At 33.1% G+C, this 26595-nt stretch overlaps 2 protein-coding genes across 8 annotated transcripts; one reads left to right on the forward strand and one right to left on the reverse strand.

Moving 5' to 3' along the window:
- LOC109346745 (carboxypeptidase SOL1-like) lies at positions 567–8077 on the reverse strand. Of its 7 annotated transcripts, XM_019586494.1 has the most exons (16): positions 7904–8077; positions 7055–7130; positions 6833–6928; positions 6607–6637; positions 6443–6499; positions 5902–5997; positions 5421–5543; positions 4387–4491; positions 3997–4043; positions 3673–3798; positions 3468–3570; positions 2766–2828; positions 1623–1706; positions 1377–1440; positions 650–977; positions 584–605 (listed from the first exon to the last, which is right to left on the reverse strand). In XM_019586494.1, exons 1-15 carry the CDS (start codon positions 8043–8045, stop codon positions 682–684), a joined length of 1509 nt encoding a protein of 502 aa, XP_019442039.1. In that variant the 5' UTR covers positions 8046–8077; the 3' UTR covers positions 584–605; positions 650–681. The 7 variants fall into 7 exon arrangements, with proteins under 7 accessions (XP_019442038.1, XP_019442040.1, XP_019442042.1 ...); XM_019586493.1 differs by having other exon boundaries at positions 567–977; XM_019586495.1 differs by having other exon boundaries at positions 567–977; positions 7055–7127; positions 7904–8076.
- On the forward strand, positions 14607–26080 carry LOC109346747 (protein GIGANTEA-like). The gene is made up of 15 exons (XM_019586501.1): positions 14607–14796; positions 15422–15593; positions 17074–17145; positions 17288–17342; positions 17453–17595; positions 17803–18077; positions 18298–18353; positions 19208–19448; positions 19536–19686; positions 21637–21846; positions 21957–23486; positions 24214–24282; positions 24596–24814; positions 25154–25246; positions 25453–26080. Exons 2-15 carry the CDS (start codon positions 15504–15506, stop codon positions 25750–25752), a joined length of 3504 nt encoding a protein of 1167 aa, XP_019442046.1. The 5' UTR covers positions 14607–14796; positions 15422–15503; the 3' UTR covers positions 25753–26080.

A 26595-nucleotide genomic window follows, 5' to 3' on the forward strand; every position in this document is an offset into this window, starting at 1 on the left:
ATATATATATATATATATATATATATATATATATATATATATCAATTCAATTTAAGTAGTGAAATGCCTTTCATTCTATAGTAAGTTTATTTCCAATTAAACTTAGACGTAGATGTTTTATGTTTTCATAAGCTTCTATCAATGAGACAATAATATGATGATATAAAATCTCGTTAAATTTCTAGACATGCTAAAGATCAAAACTTCTATTTCTAAGAAAAACTTCTATTTCTAAGAAACACTCATGTATTCCGAAAAAGAAAATTCTTTATCCATAGGGTTATACAAAAAAATACTCAATGAGCTTGTATAATTAGTGCAACATTATTCTCTTTCCATAAGTTCTCTTAACTTGCTCTAAAAATAAACAAATAAAATAATTAAATTTACATTCAAGTAAGTTTTACTGTGTTTTCATTTTTCAGTGCATGCAAACTCGCTTTGTTTACATTGTTGGCATAATGTCTCTTCAAACGTTGAAGTATTTTTATCACAACTCAATCTATTCTAAATGGTCTAACTGATACAATTAAATATCTTGGACTTTATTTTAATTATTCATCCTTGTAATATTAACTAACATTATCAATTTGAATTTTGAAGAATGTTTACATAGAAGAAAGTTTGACTTATTAACCTTAATATACAACAAAATTTAATACACATGACTTATCAATAGCATCAAACAACAACTGTTCTTTTTGCCCTTGAAGATTTGGCTCTTACTCTCCTCTGAAATAATAAGCACAAAAATCCTAAGATAAGAATGAAACCAAAGTAAAGTTCCATGTGAGCTCCCCAAAGAAATTGAACAAATTCTTGTCTGCATTTACTGTTACAGTTGCAGCCATAGACATTTTGTAGTACACTCCCTTTGACACTAACTTCAGGGTCAAGAACAAAATCCAATGTCATAGGTCCATCATCCAACCAAATAGTTGTATTCTTCGATTTGTAGCCCGGCATGGTTGCCACTACTGCAATTTAGATTCAGAAAATGGTTACACAATCTAAGAAGTAGAGTATTCACCTAGTAATGGTAGTGAGATTTATATCCGATCCAGGAAAATTGTCACACCTATGTAAGATGAGTAATTATGTGTTTAATTTCAAGCCCTACATTTCGGAGTTTCGATTGGAAACCTAAATGTCCTGAACTTTTGGATGCAATAATTAAGTTGTCTTTTGGTTTAACATGTATTTTACTTTTGCCAATCAATTGCAATTCATGCGTCACATAACTTAAGAACCCACCTAGATATCAAACTTGAGACAATCATTTTTAATTATTTCGTAAGATCTTCGGGGAAGGCTTCAACACGTGTACTACTACAATTACAAAATAATCGGAAATATATATGAATATATGATGATACCTTGGTATCTATCTCCAGGGGCGAGTAAGCGATGGTAGTCACCAAAAACAGTTCCAGCTCTAACCTGTTGATTAACAAATCCAAAGTTAATCACCAAAGTGAACACATAGTTATGATCCAATTGAACAAAAATGGGTAGATACATACTTCATAGCAAGGAAAAGACATAGTGAATGGAAAAAAATATAGACCCACAAAAGTTCTAGGAAGAAAACAGTAAAAACTGCAATGTAGTTTCAAATATACCGTGTAATTTATTCCGCTGACAGTTATAAAGCCCGGCAATGGCCTTCCATCACCTGAAGAATATATTCTACCATGCACTCCTGTCTACATATTAGAAAGCAACCAATTTAGTTTAATAAGATGCAATGGGGCCAACACCGTAAAAATAGGCAAATGTGATAATGTTCCAAATGATCCCTTACCCACATGTTCAAAATATAATTAAAAATATCATTTTTTTATATCCAATAAACTATAACGGAATGAATGAAAGACAATGAAATTCGATAAAAAATTATATGGTCATTAAATATGATTTCATATTTTATTTCAAGCACTCTGCAACTTCATTACAACTTAGTCTTTCAAACTTCTGTAAAAATTGACGGGGAAAACGAGATGTGTAGGAAACCAGATGAAAACAGTAATTTCTGCAAAAGGTGTTGTGCAGTTGTTTTCCTCATTTTCAGTGCCCTTTAAACGTATTCCGAGTAGATGGTCACATGAAAAAAATTGAGACTTAATAGTAAGGGAACATAAAATACTGGACTAGTAGTTACTTGGTTGCGACATGCCTAGAAATTCAAAGAAGCTTATGTTCCTCCCTTTTTTTGTTAGAATGATGTCAGAAGCATTATGAAAGTAATTTCTTTGTTGTGCCATTCTTGTGTGTTTCATGTGGATTCTCAACTGTAAGCTATAATTCTAATTGTAATGAGAGATGTTTGGTTCCATTGAGGATAATTTTGGATTCAAAATTTGTCTCCTAATTCTTATTTCTGCCTTCGGCCAATCTATATCTGCATCCTCCGTGTGCAAAAAGATAACTTTATGAATGACTTATTAATCTTAATGGTCAAAGAAAATATTATGTTCATCGGGAACTGTTGAAGTAGCAGCGTTATAGTTATTAGTGTATTGTTCCTTATCGTTCACAGGTGCACTAGATGTGTTTTTGTACTACATACTTGTACAATCGGCTGTACAGATCCTCCTCTTAAATAAATAAATCGGACAAGGTCCAGGACTCTTACATATACTCACTCAAAGGTGTTCTCTCCTACATCCTTTCTCTTTTTCCTAGTTTCCATGAAACAATCGAGAGTCTTTTAAAGATTTCATAATATTTATTTAGGTTGATGCGTATAAACAGAAATATTGTACCTTCACAAGGCTTGCAACAAGATTAAGCATGCTCATTTTGTTATATCTCCAAATGACAGGAAGCTGCACATTAACATACAAAACAAGTAGTATGATAAGAATCATAAAGAAAAGCAAAGCATAACCAACGATATGTAGATGCCATTCATGCAAACCAAATATAAACTTTCATGCCTCTGTTGGTCAAGATCATCAAACATAAGGCAATGCAATAAAAAGAAACAAATTTAAATGAACTCAGCTATGATGGTGTTAAGCAGTATGATTTCTGGTTAAAATATGAGTAACTTTAGTCCAAATTATACTTGCTATCTATATGGATATAGAGAAAACCCATGATCGTGGAAACAGGAAAATCCCCTTAGTGATAGAATGGATAGGATATACTATCTTCGTAAAAATAGTACAAGTTGATTGGAAGGATTATCAGTCAATGCAAATTCGCCTTGCTTAGGATGGATCTATGTGAAAATGTAACACACAAAAGTATGATGTAGTCCTTTTTAATTTATAATGGGAGCGCTTTAAATAGAATGCTTGAATAATCTCAGGATGCACCTATGTTTCTTTGTGGATTCAGGGTGGGATCTATATCCCGTCTTCTAAGATTTTATCACCAAAAAAATTTCTATTGTAAGTTGTACCAATTATTTTGCATATACTTGTAATTTTAAAGAGTGCTCAGGCTCAATCGGAACTAACCTCAGCAGCATTAGGCCATTTATCGTCACTAACTTCCAAGGTCAATTCAAAACAGCCAGCGTGTATATAGTTCCAATCTTGCATTCCCCCATATATAGGATACCTGCAGCGAGTACCTTCTGAAATAATTTATGAACATATTGAAAGAACACAGACTCCAGTAACAAACTTCTCTAGGCAGTATTTTCGGACAAGATAACCATACCAAGCTGCTCCATTAGTAATTCCACCAGGAAACTCCTTGCTTGAAGACATGTTATAGTGAGAATGACTATATATACTTGCCATGAGTCGAAATGTTTCATCATCAGGAGATCCATAGTAATTTGTCCTGTAATTTATTAATATCAAAAGGAAAATTCGATGCAGCAGTCCAGATTGGAAGCATATCATTATACATCTCCACATAAACATAATGCACTCATGATAGTAAGCATAAAAAAAATAGCAGACAAATTAAATAGCATAGAAAAACACACAGAATGGACTGCAAAGTAGAGAGGAAAATAAAATAAAAATAACTTCTTACTTTTTATCTTCAGTACCATCCCAAGGATAATTTGCAACAAGTGCACCCTGTGGAAAAACAGAAAAGATACCATTAATGAACAAACTTCTGCATATAAATCATATAATCATAGATGAGTTCAAAAAAACTGTAGCAAACTTTAACCAATTCAACAAGATAAACTATTCAGGGTTAGTTCACATTGGTTCGCCGTTTCAAACACTTAATAAAAAGACGGGGGAAACAAAGGGTAGGATGTCAGTGAAGAAATGAACATAAGTTACGCAAACACTAGTCGAAGACATTCTGTAACAGATCACAAAAAACAGGAAATAGACACCTCAGCCCAGAGTAGACATAAAAAAATTACAGATTAAGGGAACTATTACATGAATTCGAAATAAGTAATACCCCATGCAAAGTGGCAGATGCAGTAAATCGTATATCTCTCAACCAATTCATTATTGCTCTTGTTTCAGGTTGCCGGGAATCATCATCATCATTTACGGGGAAGAACTGTATTTTGATTTGAGACAGATAAAGTAGGTTAGTGCCCACATGAGCTCTAGCAAGAAATAGCAGTAACTATAACAAATCATATGATATTGAAAATCTAACTTCAAATTTCAATCGAAGGCAAGATTTTAGTGTAAATATGTACTCACATTCAGATTCAGGAAATAAAAGCTCATAATACTAATTTAAAGAATATCAATAAACAGTAGCATAAATTTGTGCAATGATATTTTCAATCATCTCCTATATGATCTTATGACCATACCATAACAGTAGAATCTCATAGTGATAGCAGTGAGAACATTAATAATGATTCTGATATTATAATTTGATTTCATCATAACAATGAAGTTCAAAACATGATTTTTTATTTTTTTAATGTATTTATCAAGAACCAACTTTCCCAAAAGCTATACTATTGGGTGAAGGCACAATAATGGTTTTATATATCTATGTCTAACATGCCCTCTCACGAAATAGCCCTTTGGGCTTGAAGTGTGGGCTACACACAGGTCGACCATACTTTGTGTTGAATTAACTTTTTATTTATTGAGAAGAATGGGGACGACAAGGTTCAAACTCGTGACCAGTTGGCCAGGCAGGCTCGGATACCATATTGAATTGGAACGTAAAGTGAATAACTTGATATTCGATGAATATTAGGTTCAATATTTACACTAGCTAAGGCTAACCAATCCCTAAACATAAGCTAACTAAGGAAACTCGTAGAGATATAACAAAAAAGGACAGTCAAATGCACGAGGCTCCCACCTAGTGGGGTGCAGGAGGGTAGATGTACGCAGTATTTCCCTCACAAGCGAAGAGGTTGTTTCTAGAAATATAAATATACAACACAATAAACTAAATAATATCTTAACAGTTTTATACAGTGTACAGACTATTATTAATATATATACATATATATACACCTGGTCAGGAAAATTCCGGTTCAGATCAATTTTATTTGCATTATGGCGCCTTCTTGAACTAAACCCATCAGGATTCATTGATGGAAGGATATGAAGGTGAACATTCTCCACAATCAATGTTGCCTGAAACATATCACTTAAAAAATTAGACCCTAATGATAAAGAATGAAGCATAAAATGATGAGTATGATTAAAAAAAAGGCAAGATTTAAGTACTGAAACTGTACTTGAATGTATTAGAGATGGAATAGTTAAGGTTTATTTTGTCCATCAATGAAGTTTCAATAAAGTGAAGAGAAAAAAATAAGAGGTTACAAGGCTGTAGGATAATTTTATTTTGGCCAGTGACACCTTATAAAATTCAAAAATGTGTCAACAATATCCGAAAAATAATAGGGAAGGTACATATTTGACATGCCATGACAAACGTGGCAAAAAAGAACGGAATATAATTAACTGCAAGTATAAGAAAGGAAAATACCAAAGGATCTTTCAAATGGTTATCACATAGCCAATTGGCCAGAAATATAAGAAGCTCACGTCCCACGGGTTCATCTCCATGCACGTTCCCAATATACTGCAACAGCATCAGTATTATATTGGTCAAAGAATTGCTGGATACGGAACTACAAAATATTCCTCGGAATTAATTAACACAAAGCAAGTACAAATAAACTAATGAGTAAGTAAATAAGCCATGGAGCGGAAAATAATAGGAAAATAACTACAAATCCATACATAAGTCAAAACAAAAATCCAAAATCAGATAAAGAAGTTTTTTAATATAGTGCTATAGTTTTCATATTTTCAACGAAGCGGTCAATTTAGTAACGGAGTCAGGAGGATAAAATGAGCAGAAAAATAATTTCACTACTCCTGTGTCTGTTCCTATCACCAATTCGTCATCCTAATTCTGAAATTAAAACAGGTCAGCAGGTCTATGTATCTCAAAAGCTAAAAGCCCGAAACAACACAATAATTATGAGCCAATTGCTTCCCTGCTATCGGGAGCAAACACTGACCTTAAATGCGGGTTCAGCCTCTTCTTCTCCCGGCTTGTCAGAAATCTCTATCACCCACTATATGGAGGGAAGAAAAAAAGGAAAGGCAAGATTCACTTAAACGGAAGCCATTATTTAGATACGGAGGTAAGTTATGAAGGAATTCTAAAAGCAAAAAAGATTACCAGTGGTACTCCATTCACACTCTTCCCAATACTAATAGCACATTCCATGAATCCCTCAAAGAGAGAAAAATCTCAAAGTCAGTTTAGCAATTGCAATAAGTACAACCTTTCTAAGAAGTTCATTTATTCATTAAATATGATATTAATACGTATCGGGGGTTATAATATCCTTTGATAAAGGAAGAATATTGAGATAGATAATCAAGAAACAGGTATGAGGAACAACCTGTATATCCTAGAAATGTTGCTGCACCTTCGTCCAAATTCCTTGACGGCTGTTTCAAGGTCAGCATTGGTCATGTACCCTTGTGCGAAATCAACACTGCAAAACATAAGAAATAATTGATAAAAATGAAAACAAAATATTTGAAGTTAAATACAAAACCGGATCATAGGAATACCAATAAACTATTTCATTACTAAACAAAAGAATATCCATTATGATTACATTTTCTGAGCCTGGGACTCATTATCCTCTAACAAATGTCTCGCACGAGTTGCATAACTAGTGTTCTTGAAGTCTTCTAATACCAACATAAAACAGAACAGTTAGAAACTTCAAAATTCCAGATTTCAAACAAAACAACAAACATTAAGAAGCTAACTATAACAATCATACAAACAAACTCTGATCCAAAAGTTGTGACCTTCCACTTCAAACTTCTAAAGCAAACATTTCAAGCAGAAGAAAAAGGTTAAATTAGATTAATATTTTGGTCTCTACATTTTCACTCAATTGTAGGCACCCAAAGTTTTAAATCTTTTAATGCAGTCCTTATAATTTTTTAAAAAAATGAAATAGATCCCTATATTTAAATAAGTTGTCAATTGAATCTCTACTTGTTATAAAAAACTTGCCCTTAACATTCTTCAAACTTGTGCTAGTAGGAACCAATTTAAACTTCTTATAATTGTAGTTTTACTAATAGCACATAAGTAAAAACATTTAAAAAACATGGAATCTAAACCTCAGTAAAACTGTGAGTTAGAAAATATTAACTTAGCCACACAAAAAAACTGATAATATATATTCAGATGTAAGTTAAAGTTTTTGGTCATTAAAAAGATTAACAGAAAATTGATGTCATCCACATTAAGAAGTTGAAATTATGACAAAATACAATAAAAACATGCAAATATAAAATATGTGTATAACTACAATTTCTGATGGAACCAAAATAAAATTTTCAGATTGGGTTGAGCTTAGAAGGTGAAATTTCCAAGTACCCATTTCTATCCATGTCGTATGCAGATTAAAAAACAAAACAAAATCGAAACTTGCATATAAGACATTGACCTGAATGAGCATTTGTGTGGAAGGGAACCCTAGCAAGAGAAGGAGGTGAAAATGTGGAAGCAAGAAGAATGAAAAGAGAGAAGAGAATGTTGTGGTTCATGTTAATGGACGATGATGTTGGATTTGTTATGCTTTGTGGCATTAGTATATGTTACCCCACATGATGTCAGATTCAAGCAAAGTGGAGTGGACTTTCTGATTTTTGTTTTTGTAACATTTAAGTTTCATGGGTTGGATCATTCTAATTTTGAGTTTCTTAGGCCCGGCATGGTTTGCTTTTTTGTTTCATCATTGCACATTTAGATAATTTTGTCTGAGTCGGTAACATCCACACATGTATGTGGTGTTAACTTTCTTTATGAGTATTTTTTTTTCAATCCATAAGACTCGAATCCAACAACCTTGTACCACTTGAATCAACACATGTTGATCCCGGCATGGTTTTTCAATCAAAGGAAAATCTTTTCATTTTTTTACTTCATGTTTTTAATTTTTTTATTATTATAAAAAGGAGATTCATTAGTCCCTAGCAATTAGGCTTTTCAAGTAAAAAAGTTTGTTTAAAAAATATAAAAAAATTGGTGTCCCTTATAGTGAGTGTAAGATGGTAGAATTGTGTGTGAGAGATGTGAGTATTCCATACTAGAGTACATTATGAACATTTTGTACATTATGTAAAGGTGCATAAAGTTTACCAACAATAATGTAAAATTAAGAATAGAAATCTTGTACTTGTCATTTTAGGAAGAGTTTTAAATGACTATCATCCTCAGCTCCAGGATAAGGAAACTCCATCAAAGACAACAAAAGTATATATGGTAATTGTTAAAAAAACTTCATAATCACAAATCATAAGTACACCCAACATTGATCTATATATTTAAAAGATAAAAAATATATGTCCTGATAATGTATAATTTTTTTTATATTATTAAAATATCATGTATAATTAATTAAGTGGATGATATTTGTGGCCTTCGAATAACTAGATAGGTGGTATGAAGCTCACGTGACCCATTTTTTATATTTTATTTATGTATTAATTTAATTAAAAAGTGATACATAAGAAAACAGAAAAATCATAAAAATAGAAAATAATTTATTTAGTGTAATGTAATTGGTTTGGGATTTAGAGACATTAATTTTACATGTTGGAAGTTGTATTTTGAGATGTTTTTTTCATGACTACTACAGGCTGTAAATGAATAATTTCTGCTAAAGTGGAAAGGCTTAAATACATTAGTAGTACTACTAATTGATTGGGAGTTAATATACAACTTTTACACTCAACTTGTGTATTGGCAACTTCTCATGCCACACGTGCATGTCCCTATAGTTGTTTTAAAGTGGATATAAAGATAAGACCGTGTTTAGCTTTACAAGACAAATTAGAATGAGTTGGGATATTTTCATGTATGATTGTGCAACTTGCCCCAAAAATATCTTATGCTTCTATAATCTCACTCATCTTACTTATTATTCAACTGCCAACTATCAAACCTATAATAATACATTACTAACGGGTGTTAGTTCAAGTAGTAATGTTTGATTATCTTTAAGTTTCGGCTTCAAATTTTGTATATGGAAAAAGTACTCAATGTTTTACTTTTACATGACATGATAGAAAAACCTAATTGTTGTGTTTATTGACAACAACACTAAGGAATAGTAACACATGAAGGTTCACATTTGACAATTAAAGTAACAAAAAGGGCAAATTAAAAGGCATAGGTCGTTAATTTATGTTTTTTATTAATTAATAGCTAGACGAAAGTTTGATCTAACTTTAGGTAATTTTTAATTTTTTATGACTTATGAGCCGTCCAAAACACTATAATAGCATATCATTTACCGACAAATTTAGAATGATGGTAACATTGGTCCACATAAAGTACCCATTAACCTAATAATGGACACGTGTACGGTTCCTTAGCATAACACGCTGCATTATTAATGTTGTGTACTCCATTATTGTCAATATAATATATGGTAAAATATCATATTATGTAACTAGGTCAATTTAATTAAAAAACGTTAATATGAAACAAATTATTAGGGAGCTTATAACTCTTTCTTTAAACGGTTTTTGACTTTTTCCTCCTTAACACTTGTTTTAAGTTTTCACAATTTTAACCAAAAAAGTCATACGCTATTTTTGGGAGTTAGAAAACAATTTTAACCAAAAATAAATAAATAAGAATCTCAAATATAGCTCTAGAGTCCCCATAAAATTTGGAGTATGGTACACATTTGTTATCTTTTCATATGTCATGACTTTATGATCGGTTGAAAAAATATTTAAATAAAAATTAATTTTAATTGTTTTTTTAATTAATCATAATTTATAGCATATGAAGTGATATTTATTATGAGATAAAAATACTCAAGTATGTCATGAGATTTGATTATTACTCATGCCATCGGTCATGTTTTATTCACTAGATAAAAAAAGTTAGAAGCCATAAGTAAATATTTTATTCTATTTTCTTAACAAGCCACCATAAAAGGGTGTTTTCGACAATTGAAGCAAAAACACGAGCCTGCCTCCAGAAAAGTTAGAATCCAACGCAGGCCACAACAACTCGCTTGACAGAGCCAATAAAAACCATCCACGTTACCCTACCATTATTAATTAAATAATAAAACCATAATATGCATCACAATATCGTTATGTATAAACTAAGATCCTCTCCTTTAATTAATTGAGAGACAGATAATTGTTTTTACACATATTTTCAATAGTAAAAATGTAATTTTATGATAAATAAAGGATAAAAACATTATTACATGTTATTTTTTTTGTGTTATTATATGATATTTGTCTTTTTATTAATGGAGAAAATCTTTATAGTGTTATGTATGCCATCAACATGGATGATTAGGATGATGGAAGCCACGTAGGGCCCACACATGCAAGTTGGGACTATTCAAAATTGTAACCTGATACAAAGAATCATAATCATGCGGTTAGAAATGAGAATTAGATTTTAGATCTATGAATATCTGAAGCTGAGCCCTGATTGGTTCACGCAATACCGAGTCGACTCACCTGATTCGGTTCCCACTCTAAAATAAAAATACATTTGGGTCAGTGCGCGCGTTTAACTTTAGATATTTCTTACCTGACCGACAATTCTGCCCGCTCGCTCTCACCCACTATAGTGTATTACGTGTCTATAGCTGGTGGCGCGATGCGTTCTCGGGCAGGGGCACGGTTTATTGGCACCATTTTGGAATTCCTGAATCTATTAAATTGTTTTTGATTTAGTCATTGACATATATCATTATAAAAAAGAAAAACTAAAAATAAAAATATGATATAAAAGTTTAATTTTTTATGATTCAAAATTATCATGTGTTTATAACTTTATTATAATTTTAATATGTTAATAACATGAGTCCTTGTCTGGTTGATTTCAATTAATTCAAAAATTGAGTTAATTTAAGTATTTTGAGGACGGTTAATTTTATCATACTTATTAAGACTAGGCAATTTATGTCATTCCATATATTATTTATCTGATTAGTTGAAAATTTAATTTAAATTAAATATTAAATATTTTTATAATTAATCATAATTTATGACATATGAAATGAGATACTCGGATGAAATATATGCTCATGTAGTTTTGGTGTATCATATACTGGTTGGTTCACATCAGAACAACACCAAACTGAATTTTTGAACATTATTAATCATTCATGTCATTTATTAATAATTTTTAAACACTACTTTAGTGTATGGTTTATAAATTATATTTTTTTTGTTACCCTTTTGTTTAAGTTTTTCATTTATTAAACCTTTTTCTTTAATCTTTAGGTAATGCTAAAGATGCATACTTATAGTTACCAATCAAACGCATTTGTATAACACAAGAAACTGACAAAGGGTCACAACCAATATATGAGTATAAGATAAATTAACAAGTATGATTAAAAAACATAACCATAACATGTCCAAGTTTTTGGTATATGATTGTGAGCATGTGTTTTGACTTAATGAATATACAATTAGTATATTAAGGAGGATAAGAATCTGTTGTCCCAAACTCTGTCTCAGACCAATCATATTATGTCACGTCAGTTAAAAAATATTTATAACTTTATCAATTTTGCTTCAATATGACTGGACAAGAATGTGGCTAGGGACATAGTTAGAAATAGCATATCCTCATCTATATATTAAATCCGCTATAGAAAAACAAGAGTCAGTATAAAGTTATCCCCATCAAGTGATTCAAGCAGCACTAGCTAGTGCTTGTATCTTTCAATCGGTGCCAACTAATGTTTCTAATTAGTTTTTAAAATTATAAATTTGCACTAGCCATTAGTAAATGAATATTTCAGCACTATATGAGAAAAAGGTTTAGTGCATGATCGATCAATCGGGAATATCAAATGTTTGATGGGAAAATATAATGCAAGATGATCATATATTCTCTCCTACAATATTGTGTATATAAAATATTTAATAATAATTTTTTTAACTTAAATATATTATTTTTAAACTAATAATAACTCATAACATATAGATTGACACAAAATGTGAGATATAAGATATGATCGCATACTAAACAGCGTAGCCGAAGCAAGAACCTATTAGTCTTTGCCAAAATTGGCAAAAATACAAGTTATTATGGCCACCACACACTTTAAGAAGATGAACATGGAAATGTGTGTTAAACATTGATTCCCATAAAAGGTGGTAATGCTGGTTGACTTTTTAGATGTTATGACTTATGATTCACCAAGGATGTTTTACGATACGGGTCAAACAGGCTTTGGAACACGGAACTCATAGGAGAGTTTATGCTATAAAAAGACCATCTTAATTAATAGAGAAGTAACACTAATGAACAATAATGAGCACGAGTTTAGCATGGTTTTATTAGGTTTAACATGGTCGGATTAAATTTATTTGGTACAAAGCGGTTCAACCACTCATTAATTAAAACTACACATTATAACCGTTTTTAAGTCTGATCAACAATCAGACAATCAGACCGGTTAGACGGTCGAGTCCGATCTGGTTCATGGTACAAGTAAATAGATCACACTAAAGTTGGAGTATATTTAAGACAAACTGATCTGGTTTGGACAGTTTTCACACCTAATTCTTACATGACTCAACATGCTTTCACTACTAGTTTATAGTTAAAAGTTGAAAATCAAAATAATATTGAAGTAATTAAGAATAAGTTTGTTTAAGACTAATCCACTAGTTTGGGATTTGAATAAATTTGTGCTGGTGAATAAATAGATGATTAATAATCATGTTGTGGACTAATATATTAAACCCTTGTTTTAGAAGAAGTGAATATTTTATTGAACAATGGCCTAGTTACTATTATGTACTACAAACACAGTGCACATAAATATCTAGCAACTTGACACAATATTTTATTGAACGCCGTCACCTCCAATTATTCCAATTCCAACTTTTGAACATTTAATAACACCAAATAATATATTTTACCTTCTTAAAAAAGTTTAGTGTGTATATAAAAAAATATTGCTGAAATGAATTTTGTTGGTGTAGTAATTAAGACCCATCTTTAATTATCGTACTAGGATAAATGTTAAATTATTTGTGTGAAGTAATTAAGACAATTACACACATTAAAAAGATTATTTCCCTTAAACATTATTCTCAATTTACAATTCAACAAGCATCTAATGAAGATTCGAATATAATTTGGCTTGATTTCAAAGTATGACGAAGGAAGTTTTGTTATCCTCCATGGGTAATTCTCTGATGCAACAAGTGATGTTCACTTCTCTCATTCTCTTCCTACCAATTTTCACCATAAGTACACACACCATAAAATGGAAATTAATATTGTATTATCACATTTTTAAAAATGTTTAATTGCTAGCATAATCATCTTCAAGAGTATGATATAATAATATGTGATCAATTAAATATCAAAAATTTGATATTAATGATACACCAAGAGTGTGTTGATAACACCAATAGGTACCTCATAAATGTACTAGCTTATTTTATAAAAAAATATCTTTTAGTTAAACTCACTTATGTGATTCAATAGAAATTAAGACATCTCATCCTATGTGAGAGAAAAACATATTTTAATAAAAACTTATTTCAATATCATGCTTGAATTTGCTCATGAGCTAACAACCTTACCTAATTTTATATATATTTCTATTAACCAACCTTGTCAAATTACCAAATAGCTATAATTTAACTATGTGATTTATTAACTCTTAATTTTCCAATATATATCTTAAGATTCCATTTAACTTATAAATCTTTAATAAACTTATTGGTAAACCATACAAAATAAAGATTTAATTTGTATACACTAATATCAATACACAATCAATACATTATTAAATTATTAATTAGAGTCATACATTATTAGTTTGAACACTAAATTGCAAAATATATATGTAATAAAAATAGCAAAGTAGGAAGTAAAATTATTGGGAGGGGAAAATGGGAGGGATGGGGACCACATATTTTTTTTTTACAATAATGTGTCACTCTATATATTATGAGTCGTGAGTCGTTAAAATAATATAATTAATAATTAAAATTTTAAGTTAAATATATTTTTTCAACCGATCATGTTACGTGACGTAATACATAGTGTGCGACGAAAGATGTGCTCCGAATGGATGGGTATGATGATGATGAATGGTGAGATGCATGTGGATGACATGAGAAGGAGAAGATTGAGAGGAAAATATCAAAGCCACGTAACACAATCAATCTAAGCCTTCTCAGACCTCCTAAAGATTCTCTCTCTCTCTTTCTCTCTCTTCTACTGATTCTCTCTCTAAATATATTTCCATTGTTAATTCATTTCTAAATCAACAAACTTATTACTTTCTTAACAATTTGCATATCTGCATATACAACTACTCAGGTACTTTAAATTTTCCAATTATTTGCTATTTTTTGGATCATGAATCGTTTTTTTTGGTTTTTTTTTAACTGGGTTTGATTTTTATTTTTTATTTTTTATGTGGTAAATCTGAGTTGTTGTTTATATATCTGAGCCTTTGAGAGGTTATTTCATGAAATTGTTAATTTTTTAAAATAATTTGTAGAAGCTTTTGAATGTTGGCTGACCAAATTGGTCATGAGAAAAATGGAATATTCACCAACAAACTCTTATTCTAACTGTTATCTATTTTTGTAAAATTATTATTGAAGTTGATTTTACAATTTAATTTTTTTTTTGTTGCTTTGATTTCATTATTTTCAGAAAATATAATTCCTATTTTGATTTGGGTCTTATATTAGAAATCAACCTAAAAAATCATTTATTAAGTTGAAAACTAAATTGGTTCAAGCAACACAGAGCAAACTAGCTTCTGTAGTGAATAGATACAATTTTGTCTGAGATGCATTTAGTTCTTGCCTTCTTTTATTGTTTAAGCAAAACTTATTTGTGAAACTTTTTATGTGGATGATGAGGTAAAAGAAATTATGTATGCATGCTAAACTGAGAAATGCTGATATATGATATTTTGATTCTTGGTTGGTAGAATGTTTTGGCTGGATTGTGGGTAATTGCTTTTGCTAATCAGAGTCAGAAGAAGGGAACACCTATTACCTCGATCTATTTCGATGGCTGTTGCTTCCAGTGAACGGTGGATCGACCGTCTTCAGTTCTCGTCACTGTTCTGGCCTCCTCCACTAGATGGTCAACAAAGAAAGGTACTGTTTTAATCTTTCATTCTTTTATTCATCCAGTGCATTAAATGCCCTTTGCACATTATTTGGATTTTTTTAGTAATATATGTTTGAATTTATGTATTTAAAATTTATAATTACAATAAATAATAGTTTTTATTAAAGCATTCCATCTTTGGTATAAAGCTTTATAGAACTTGAGCTGTCAAGGAATGAAAGTTCTTTGAGAGACTTAGCAGATATAAAGTTAAGGCTGGAAGATGGCAGTGTCTAAAGATATGTCCTTTTTAGAGTAGTTTTATTTTGGAATTTGTTTGTTTTGTAATATCACTAGTTTTGGCGAAGAATTATTTGTGGAACTCTGTTGAAAGTCTGAATGTGAAGGTGCCCTGTTGTTTTATTGTTTGAATGAACATATATGTGTATTTGCTTAGTGAGGTGTAATAAGCATGGCATGTTTCTGGTATTTGAAATTTTGAATTGAGCGTGATGTTTGTTAATTTCCCTTTTCAAGTCTTGATTCATTAGGTCCAGACTGTAAATGATACAATGAACAGAAAAAGAAAATTTTAGAATTTTTTTTTCTAGAGGAGAGCATAACTTTGTCATGACAGAAGCATCATTATGATTTGGTTTAGTGAGACATTAGCTATAACAATAAAGACATGAGAACAAAAACTGTCAATGACCGGTTCTGAACTTAGAGAAGGCAACATGGTTCGGGATAGCTCACAAGCTTCTCCCACATGAAGGATATTGCTTTGCATATCCTTGACCCACCTCCAGATGGCTGTGCGCCACCACTTTGACTGATTTGAGTGGTGTTTCTTTTTTTTGCAGCCTGTTCTAATTTAGTTTTGGTTTGATACCTCCGATAAGCCTAAAATGAAAACTCTGGCAATTATTTGTTTAGTGAAATGTTGACAATGTCTACAAAGATAAAATAAAAAAGTTAAAAATAGGCACCAGTTTATCTGACCTTAGGAAGTTCAGAGTCTGGTGCTTTTGGAACATTTTGACAATCTGCATATTTTTATTTGGTCATTTGTCATGATAATAAGGCCTGCTGAATCCATCTTCAGTTCTTTTTCAAAATTCGTAAACATCCAAAGTATGCATAGTGGCCACCACTAATAGTCTTTTGGAGGTTATTTTTCAGTATTTATCTCAAAAGGCCAGCACATCTTTTATCTTGCAAGAATTGTTTAATTACTCACTGTATATCATAGTAGCCAGACTGCTGCAGTGCCGAGGTCAATTGTTAGTTTGTTACTCTTAAAGTAATTGTTTGTAAAACTACATGCAAACATTTTTACTTCTTCTGCTATGTTGGAAGCTTGCTTTGTCAGTGAACATGATTTATGATTGAACATTATAGCGTCGTTCGGTCCATGTAGCTGACCCCACCTAGTGGGATTAAGGCTTGGTTGTCGCTTGCTATATTGGAAGCTCATTGTAATACCATTCCCTTGGTTTTTATGACATCATTTCTGATTTTCCCCAGGATCAAATTGCTGCATATGTGGAGTACTTCATTCAATTTACATCAGAACAATTTGCTGATGATATTGCTGAGGTAAGCACCTATATTTACAATAACCTTGTTAATACTTAATAGAAACATATTCGACCTATTTCCTACATTGAATTCTATTTTTTTACATGAAAATCCTAGAATTTATATTAATGCCACTCACTGCTCTGTATTTTTTTGGCAGTTGATCCGTAACCGGTATCCATCAAAGGACATTCTTCTCTTTGATGATGTCTTGGGTATTTTTGCTTTAACCCATGTTAGCTTAAATTATGCCCAACTCCAGAAGAAATATAATTACAATGAATTTATTTCTACATATGTTTATCTTATTTATGTATACATGCAGCAACATTTGTTCTTCATCATCCAGAGCATGGGCATGAAGTTGTACTGCCCATTATTTCATGTATTATTGATGGTACACTTGTGTATGATAAGATCATTCCTCCATTTACTTCTTTCATATCTTTAGTCTCCCCAAAAAGTGAGGTATAATACATCACCTAATATTCTGTTTTTCATTGTTTATATTTAAATCTGATATCTAATAAGCTTCTTGCATGTGAAATGCCTTTTATGGGTTTTGGAATCCTGTGTTGCCTTTCAGTTTGTAAACTGATTAAGAATAATCTATTCAGATTCAGTATCCGCAAAGAAGTTTTGTATGACTTTTATATCCTCTGTATAATTGTACAGAATGAATACTCAGAACAATGGGCTCTGGCAGTTGGTGAGATTTTGCGTATTTTAACTCATTACAATCGTCCCGTATACAAAATGGAGCGACAAAATGGCGAAACAGAAAGAAGTACTAGTGGCAGCCATGCAACGACTAGTGACTCTGTTGCTCAGAAATCTGTCCATAGTTCTTTGACACAGCAGGAGAAGAAACCTATAAGGCCCCTGTCCCCCTGGATTACCGATATATTGCTCGCAGCACCAGTAGTGATTAGAAGCGACTATTTTCGGTGGTGAGTATTTGCAGTATATGTGTTGAATTTTATTCTAATTTGATAACCAACTTCCTTTTATCTTGATAAAATAAACTGCTTTATTCGTTTTCTTTTATTCTCATTTGTTTACCGTAGTATAAAATTAGCTTGAGTATATGTATTCAATTTTCTTATTACACCTTGGGCTCTTCTAAGTATACTTTTGCTTAACTAAATGGAACTTAACATACATTATCAGGTGCAGTGGTGTTATGGGTAAATATGCTGCAGGAGAACTTAAGCCTCCCACAACTGGTATGTTTTATTCTGATTACTTATTATAGAATGCTATTTTCATGATGTTTATGCACAACATTGGTTAACAATTATATCAACAGTGTGCCTACTTGTGACACATAAATCTAGTTCAACTATCTTTTACTCAGGCATTTGTTCATATGAGATTTAGTTGATGTCTCCACTCAATAATGTACATAGATTCAATAAGTACATCTTTATGTGTAAACATCGGCTATATTTTTATGTTTCAAAATCATAAAAAATAATAAATAGTTGAGGAGTACATCTTTATGTGTAAACATGGAATTCAGCCATGTGCGAATTAGACCCTGATGGAATTCTCGGACCCTAACATTTCCATTACCTATCTTTCCGTTTTCCTATCATCTCCTGTCAGAATTCATGTGATTGCATATGAACAAGTTTCTGCCAAAAAAGCCCTTCAGCTAGTCATACTCACATGTTTCTCAGGATGAATTAAGAATTCATTTAGTCTTGATTTTGTGCAGATACAGCTGTATGGATATCTTCATGGACTCCTTTATATACGCTCTTAGATTATCACTTTTGATGTTATGCCCCTATGATCTTTTTTTGTTTTCTTTGGATTTCCCCCCCTTTCTTATGCACTTTTTTTTATATAATTGGACTATATAACATTTGATTGTAATTCCCAATACAAGTCCAATAGTGTTATTCTAGTCACCTACCATATGGACATAATCTGCACTATAGGAACTAATTTTCTTCATTTCCATGGAACAGCAGCATATAAAAATCCTTGATGAATATCTATTCCATTGAAACACTATTATTATTTGCAACTAACATACTGGTGCACATGTTTGTGTTCTTAATTTTTTTCTTAGCTTCTTCTCGTGGTTCTGGGAAGCATCCTCAACTTGTGCCTTCAACTCCAAGATGGGCTGTTGCCAATGGTGCTGGTGTTATATTAAGCGTTTGTGATGATGAAGTTGCTCGCAATGAGACAGCTACTTTAACAGCAGCTGCTGTACCTGCACTTTTGCTTCCTCCTCCAACAACTGCTCTGGATGAGCATCTAGTTGCTGGATTACCCGCTCTAGAGCCATATGCACGTTTATTCCATAGGTTATTATGAACTAAATACCTTTCTTGTTATTTAGTTGTTCATAGAGTTTATCTGCCTGACTAAACATATATACATCACTTTTGCAGATATTATGCCATTGCTACTCCAAGTGCCACACAAAGACTTCTTCTTGGACTTCTAGAAGCACCCCCATCATGGGCTCCAGATGCACTTGATGCTGCTGTGCAGCTCGTGGAACTTCTACGAGCTGCTGAAGATTATGCTACTGGCATAAGGGTAAGTTGTATATCTTGATAGATAGAATATTGTGGAAACTTACCTTTTCTTCATATAAGGTTCATGAAAACCCTTCTTTTCAGTACTATGACTTTCATAGAAGCTTCTAAGTGAATGTCATGAGATAAAATTAGGCAAGAATTACTGTGTGAAATATATTCTGCAACTTAAATATAAAATCCCCGATATGCATTCTAGAGTCAGCGTGAAAAATATTATTTCATTTATGCATTTTCTTGCTAATTCTTGTAGTGAATGTCATAGAGAAGTGGTTTGTGGGTTGTGGCTGGATTAGAATAACTTTCTTGCTAATTTTTCATTTCATTTTTGATAAATATTTCAGCAAGTGTTGATAAGTAGCTGGATTTTTTGCTTGAGAAGGAAAATTTAACTATTATCCAATGTTATGAAACCTAAGCCTGCATATCAAACCAGAAGATTCGTGTATAAGGTTTAACCGATTAAACTGTCCGAACGAACAAGATGATTCATATATAATTATATATAAATGTATAATTATATATAAGTAATAGTTATGAATAATTATATTGGAGTAATGCCTCCATTTTTTGGGACTCAAATGAAGCTGAACTGCAGAACATTGGAGTAACACCTCTCTACTTTTAATTTTAAGTCAATCATCTAATTCTCTTCCCTGATTAACACAGTCATATTGTGCTCTAGAGCCATATGCACGTTTATTCCATAGGTTATTATGAACTAAATACCTTTCTTGTTATTTAGTTGTTCATAGAGTTTATCTGCCTGACTAAACATATATACATCACTTTTGCAGATATTATGCCATTGCTACTCCAAGTGCCACACAAAGACTTCTTCTTGGACTTCTAGAAGCACCCCCATCATGGGCTCCAGATGCACTTGATGCTGCTGTGCAGCTCGTGGAACTTCTACGAGCTGCTGAAGATTATGCTAGTGGCATCAGGGTAAGCTGTATAATCCTGATAGATAGAATATTGTGGAAACACACCTTTTCAGTATTATGACTTTCATAGAAGCTTCTAAATGAATGTCATGAGAGATAAAATTAGACAAGCATTGCTGTGTGAAGATACTTCTCAACTTAATATAAAATCCCAGATGTGCATTCAAGAGCGTGCGTGAAAGCTATTATTTCATTTATTAACTTTCTTGCTATTTGTAGTTGTGGGTTTTCTACAGAAGTGGTGTTTTACTAAATATTTCTGCAAGTATTGATAAGCTGCTAGATTATTTGCTCGGGACCAAAAAATTAACTCATCCCTAAATTATTCTTAGGTTAGAGGTGTCAAAATGGTTTGGACCGTCAACCTGTATGACCGGCAAAAATGGCCAGGTTGGTTTGCCTATTGCAAACCGTTTCCTTAACTAGCCCTGTATGTAATCCGTGGCTGGGTGGGACAGATTGCCCCACCCCGTTTTTGCTTGGCTCATGATGGAGTGGGTTGAGTTGATATAATGGGTTAGAGATTCATGTCAACAGTCTTTCCACTCCTGAATGAGGAATCTAAGATTTAACTTCGATTGTAAGGCATACAGCAAGGAGACACTTCTCCACTTTTTGTCCTTCACTGTATTTGTTGATGTCACGATTAGGAATATAGGATTATAGATAGGGTTTCTTTGTTAAGTACTTTGATGGATTCGGTGGAGCCCTTTAACTTCAAAATTTCCTGTTCAACATCCATGTAGAAGTTATATTGCAAGACTTTGTACCCCCCAGGAGTTGTGTCACCTTTATATCCTCTTATTGAGGGGATTTAATAGAGTTTCCTATATTGATACTTATGATAAAATGCAGTATACATTTTGTATGTGCATTGAAGTCAGATTACTAGGTACAGGTTGAGCATGCTATTGTGCATTTTGATGTTTACATCTGTAGAAACGTGGTCAAAGATTTAAAACCAATTAAATGATGCATTCTTCTATTCTTTAATGTTAATGCAGCTTCCTAGAAATTGGATGCATTTACATTTCTTGCGTGCAATAGGGACTGCAATGTCCATGAGAGCCGGTATAGCCGCTGATGCTGCAGCCGCTTTGCTTTTCCGTATACTTTCACAGCCTGCATTGCTGTTTCCTCCTCTTAGGCAAGTTGATGGTGTTGAAGTTCAGCATCAACCTTTGGGTGGTTATATTTCTTCCTATAAAAAGCAGGTTGAGTTAATGTTTATTAGTTACATTTTTATGATTTTACTCACATTGTTAAGTAGCGAAGATAGATTTTTTATGTATACTGAAAAAAGGTAATATTTGTTGTTTATCAGATAGAAGTTCCTGCAGCTGAAGCTTCTATTGAGGCTACTGCCCAAGGGATTGCATCAATGCTTTGTGCCCATGGTCCAGAGGTTGAATGGAGAATTTGCACCATTTGGGAAGCTGCTTATGGCCTGATTCCTACAAGTTCCTCAGCTGTTGATCTTCCAGAAATTATAGTTGCAACCCCACTTCAACCTCCCGTATTATCATGGAATTTGTACATACCCCTACTCAAGGTCCTCGAGTATCTTCCACGTGGAAGTCCATCAGAAGCATGTCTCATGAAAATATTTGCTGCCACAGTGGAAACTATCCTTCAGAGGACATTCCCACCTGAGCCCACTCTAGAAGAAAACAGAAAATCAAAATACATCTTTGGCATTGGGTCTGCATCCAAAAACCTTGCTGTAGCAGAACTTCGTACTATGGTTCATTCACTTTTCCTAGAATCATGTGCATCTGTTGAGCTTGCTTCGCGCCTACTTTTTGTTGTCTTGACTGTCTGTGTCAGTCATGAAGCCCAATTTAGTGGAAGCAAGAGGCCAAGAGGTGAAGATAATTCAGCTGAGGAAATTATTGAGGACTTGCAAGCAATTTCTCAAAGGCAGAAAGAAACGAAAAATAGGAAAATGAAGAAGCAAGGTCCTATAGCTGCATTTGATTCTTATGTTCTGGCTGCTGTTTGTGCTCTTGCCTGTGAACTTCAGTTGTTCCCTTTGCTTTCACGAGGGAAAAATCATTCAATATCCAATAATGTTCGAGATATAGCCAGCCCAGTTACAATAAGTGGATCATCCCACGAGTTGCAGAGTGGGGTAGATTCAGCAATACGCCATACTCACAGAATTCTAGCTATTTTGGAGGCATTATTTTCATTGAAGCCATCTTCTGTTGGCACCCCATGGAGTTACACCTCAAATGAGATAGTTGCAGCAGCTATGATTGCTGCACATGTTTCCGAACTATTTAGACGCTCAAAAGCTTGCATGCATGCTCTGTCTGTTCTGATTCGTTGCAAATGGGATAAAGAAATTCACTCCAGAGCGTCATCATTGTATAATCTCATAGAGTTTCATAGCAAAGCTGTTGCATCTATAGTTAATAAGGCAGAGCCGTTAGAAGCAACCTTAATTCGTGCACCTATTTGGAAGGACTCCCTTGTTTGTTTTAACAGTAAAAGACAGAAAAATAATAGCTGCTTTGACCCAGGGGAGACATCTGCATCATTGGAAGATTCAGCCCCCTTAAAACCTAACCATAAATCTGGGAATACTCCATGTTCAAATGTGGCATCAGGGTGTACTTTGGGCAAAGGTGTCACAGGTTTAACATTGGATGCTTCTGATCTAGCCAACTTCCTCACAATGGACAGGCATATAGGATTGAATTGCAGTGCACAGATTTTCCTGACATCCATGCTGGCAGAGAAGCAAGAGCTATGTTTCTCTGTAGTTTCACTACTGTGGCAAAAGTTGATTGCATCTCCTGAAACTCAGCCTTGTGCAGAAAGCACTTCTGCCCAACAGGGGTGGAGACAGGTACGAGTACATGTGTTACTGAAGCTCCTCTCTTTTTGGGGTGAATTATTATCCCTTTTTCCTTCTGTGCTGGAACATATATGCTTTTAATCCATAAAACAATTTGAGAGCAAAATATCCTTGATGTACTGCCATGTTCTTGTTAATGCTTGAATTTAGGTTATGATAGCTGCCTATGTGATTAAGGTGTATCCTTGTACATGATGCTACCAAAATTCTGAAACACCTACACATGAATACAATTACAACTACCAAGCCTTAATCCCGCTAGGTAGGGTCAGCTTGCATGAAAACAATTGTGATCTGATTTTTTAAAATCAAAGAATAGGTAAACAAGTGAAGAAACATTTTCAAAGGAGGGAACATATGTTCCTTCACTTCCTTCACAGATGTGAGGTTTCTACGAATCTACACTTAAGTATTTTTGTATAAATGCTATTGATGGAGGTTAAGGAGGGTATCATATCTGAAGAGAACTAAGCCTGTCTTTTTACCATGTTGCTTCAAACTTGACTTCACACAAGCGGAGATAGACACTCGAAAACCAAAAAGGTATTGAAGGGTTAACTAAACGAAACCAAGAGATACTCAATTGAGACATCAAACACTATTATATTATAGTACTTATAAAATTGTATGTGTAGCAAGTGATTGTGAATCTAGATATCACATTCTTCCTCCTGTTTCCACTGAAAAGGTGACCATTTTGTGATTTAATGTTATGCAGGTTGTTGATGCATTATGCAATGTTGTATCATCCTCACCAACTAAAGCAGCTACAGCAGTTGTTCTTCAGGTCCAAATCTTTGTCTTACTTGAAATAGCTGCATAAATAACTCTGGACACAGACGTGGACACCTATTCTGTTTAGCAAGAACTATTCTATTTTTTATCCACAAAGAATAATGTCTTACCTTTTTTCAAACAGACTGCCAAAATTTAAGAATTACCATTTCTAATCTCTATGAGAATTGGGTTTTAACGTATACAAAGTTTAAACATCTGATATTGAAGGTTTCATCTAAACAGTGATTATTTTTGTCCGTTTTCAGATTATTATTTCAATTGTTTTACATGTTTAGTCACTTTCCTGGCTTTTTACTTGTCAGGCGGATAGAGAATTGCAACCCTGGATTGCCAAGGATGATGATCTAGGTCAGAAGATGTGGAGGGTAAATCAACGGATCGTAAAATTGATAGTGGAATTAATGAGAAACCATGATAGCGCAGAATCATTGGTGATTGTGGCAAGTGCATCAGATTTACTACTACGAGCCACGGATGGGATGCTAGTTGATGGAGAAGCTTGTACTTTACCACAGCTGGAGGTAACCTTCTTTATAAATTTTCATTATTTTCTCGTCATTTGCCAAGGTAAAGTTGTTTGCCTTCCCTAAATACCAGAGAACTGTTTTCATGGCCACATGGCCCCAAACCCCAAGTTAATGGAAGATATTTTTTTCCCGAATGAATTTTTTTATCGATGTTTCTACTTTAAAATTTAATTGCATAATAATATGTATTGTCTTTTAGTCCTACCTTAAGTCCTAAATTTATTTACATATCTACAATATAAGCAACAATAGCATTGGGTATATCACATATTTTCAGTTTTATGCTTGAGCTTTACTGATATTCGTATTTCAATTCTTGATAATATTGGCCAGCTATTGGAAGCAACAGCTAGAGCAGTTCAGCCAGTGCTTGAGTTTGGAGAATCTGGATTGGCTGTGGCAGATGGCCTTTCTAACCTGCTAAAGGTAAACAAAATTACCTTACTTGAACTAATAATTTGGCTGTGCTATGTTGTATAAAATATGTGGGTTAAACACAGCAAATATTATATTAGATTATGAGCCAACCGCATCTTCATAATAGGGCAAAACAAAGTGCAAAGCTAAAGCAATTATATGCTTCTTTTTGAGATCCATTAAGATTGATATGCTTGTGAATATACAACATGCAGTGTCGCGTACCAGCTACTGTTAGATGCCTTTCTCATCCAAGTGCACATGTTCGCGCTCTGAGCATATCTGTTCTTCGTGATATTTTGCTTACTGGTTCAATCAGATCGAGTTCTAAACCTCGGCAAATAAATGGCAACCATAATCCCTCTTATCAATACTTGAATTTGGATGTCGTTGACTGGCATGCTGATGTTGAAAAGTGCTTGATATGGGAAGCTCACAACCGATTATCAAATGGATTGTCCATGCAGTTTCTTGACATGGCTGCTAAAGAATTAGGTTGTACTCTTTCCATATGACATGAAATAAAACCTTGTTAGTGTAATAACAATTTTTTACAATCCTTATTTATGCTTTTTGAACTAACGGGTTTGCGAATAATTAACTTTATCGTCCTAGCCCTGTTGATTCTAGTTTGTTAATAGGAAGATCATTCTGTATAATGTTCATGTGTTCTATCTACTGATCATAATTTCACCCTTGGAGTTCTGTTTATGACTACTTTGCTCTCAGTAGGAAAAAAACTTGTATAGTTGCAAGAGATGAGGCTGTAACCAGCTCTTTTTCTTTATCCTTGTCTCATTTTATGTAATGCTTATGAAGACTTGGTTTGCTTGCTAGTTTGCATCTTTTTCCTCAGAGTTAATGTTGTGTGATTCTTTGCCACCCATATAGAAATGTGGCTAACAAAATATTTCATGAAGTAGGAACGACATTATATACACACAAATCTTCACCCATAGATCCGAGTATTGTGGATGGAAAAAATGTTTGCTGGAAGAGTTAGCGCCACATCCCTGTAGATGTTTCCGACTCGGACATGATTGTTTCCAGTGTGAGGATACTTGTGGAAACCAAAACAAAAAAATTCTCCACCATAAATATGTGTGGCTTTAAGGATGATATTTATAGTTATTTTCTTGAATAACATAAAACATACTCCTTTTTGCTCATTAAAAATTCAGATAGATTAGTGAAAGAATTTTAAATTATATAATATGTATACTTTAATCATTCAGATCATTAAAACCCCACTTCGCTCTATATGTGTCGGTGTCTTCTTAATCTAAGGACAAGTGAGCCAAACTATAATATTTGGGTTTATTTTTATCACCCCTACTTAAGAATCAACAGTGGGGTAA

Source organism: Lupinus angustifolius, chromosome LG04 (genome assembly GCF_001865875.1).
Source record: "Lupinus angustifolius cultivar Tanjil chromosome LG04, LupAngTanjil_v1.0, whole genome shotgun sequence".
NCBI lineage: Eukaryota > Viridiplantae > Streptophyta > Magnoliopsida > Fabales > Fabaceae > Lupinus > Lupinus angustifolius.

Bases quoted from the DNA above. Each gene is read 5' to 3' on its own strand.
- LOC109346745 (XM_019586493.1), bottom strand. From the start codon at position 8,045: ATGCCACAAAGCATAACAAATCCAACATCATCGTCCATTAACATGAAC. The intron at 1,707-2,765 runs GTACAATATTTC...TCTAATATGTAG, and splicing joins TTGTTGCAAGCCTTGTGAAG to ACAGGAGTGCATGGTAGAAT. The intron at 978-1,376 runs GTATCATCATAT...TCTAAATTGCAG, and splicing joins CCCTGGAGATAGATACCAAG to TAGTGGCAACCATGCCGGGC.
- LOC109346747 (XM_019586501.1), top strand. From the start codon at position 15,504: ATGGCTGTTGCTTCCAGTGAACGGTGGATCGACCGTCTTCAGTTCTCG. The intron at 18,354-19,207 runs GTATGTTTTATT...TTTTTTTCTTAG, and splicing joins ACTTAAGCCTCCCACAACTG to CTTCTTCTCGTGGTTCTGGG. The intron at 19,687-21,636 runs GTAAGTTGTATA...ATGTTAATGCAG, and splicing joins ATTATGCTACTGGCATAAGG to CTTCCTAGAAATTGGATGCA.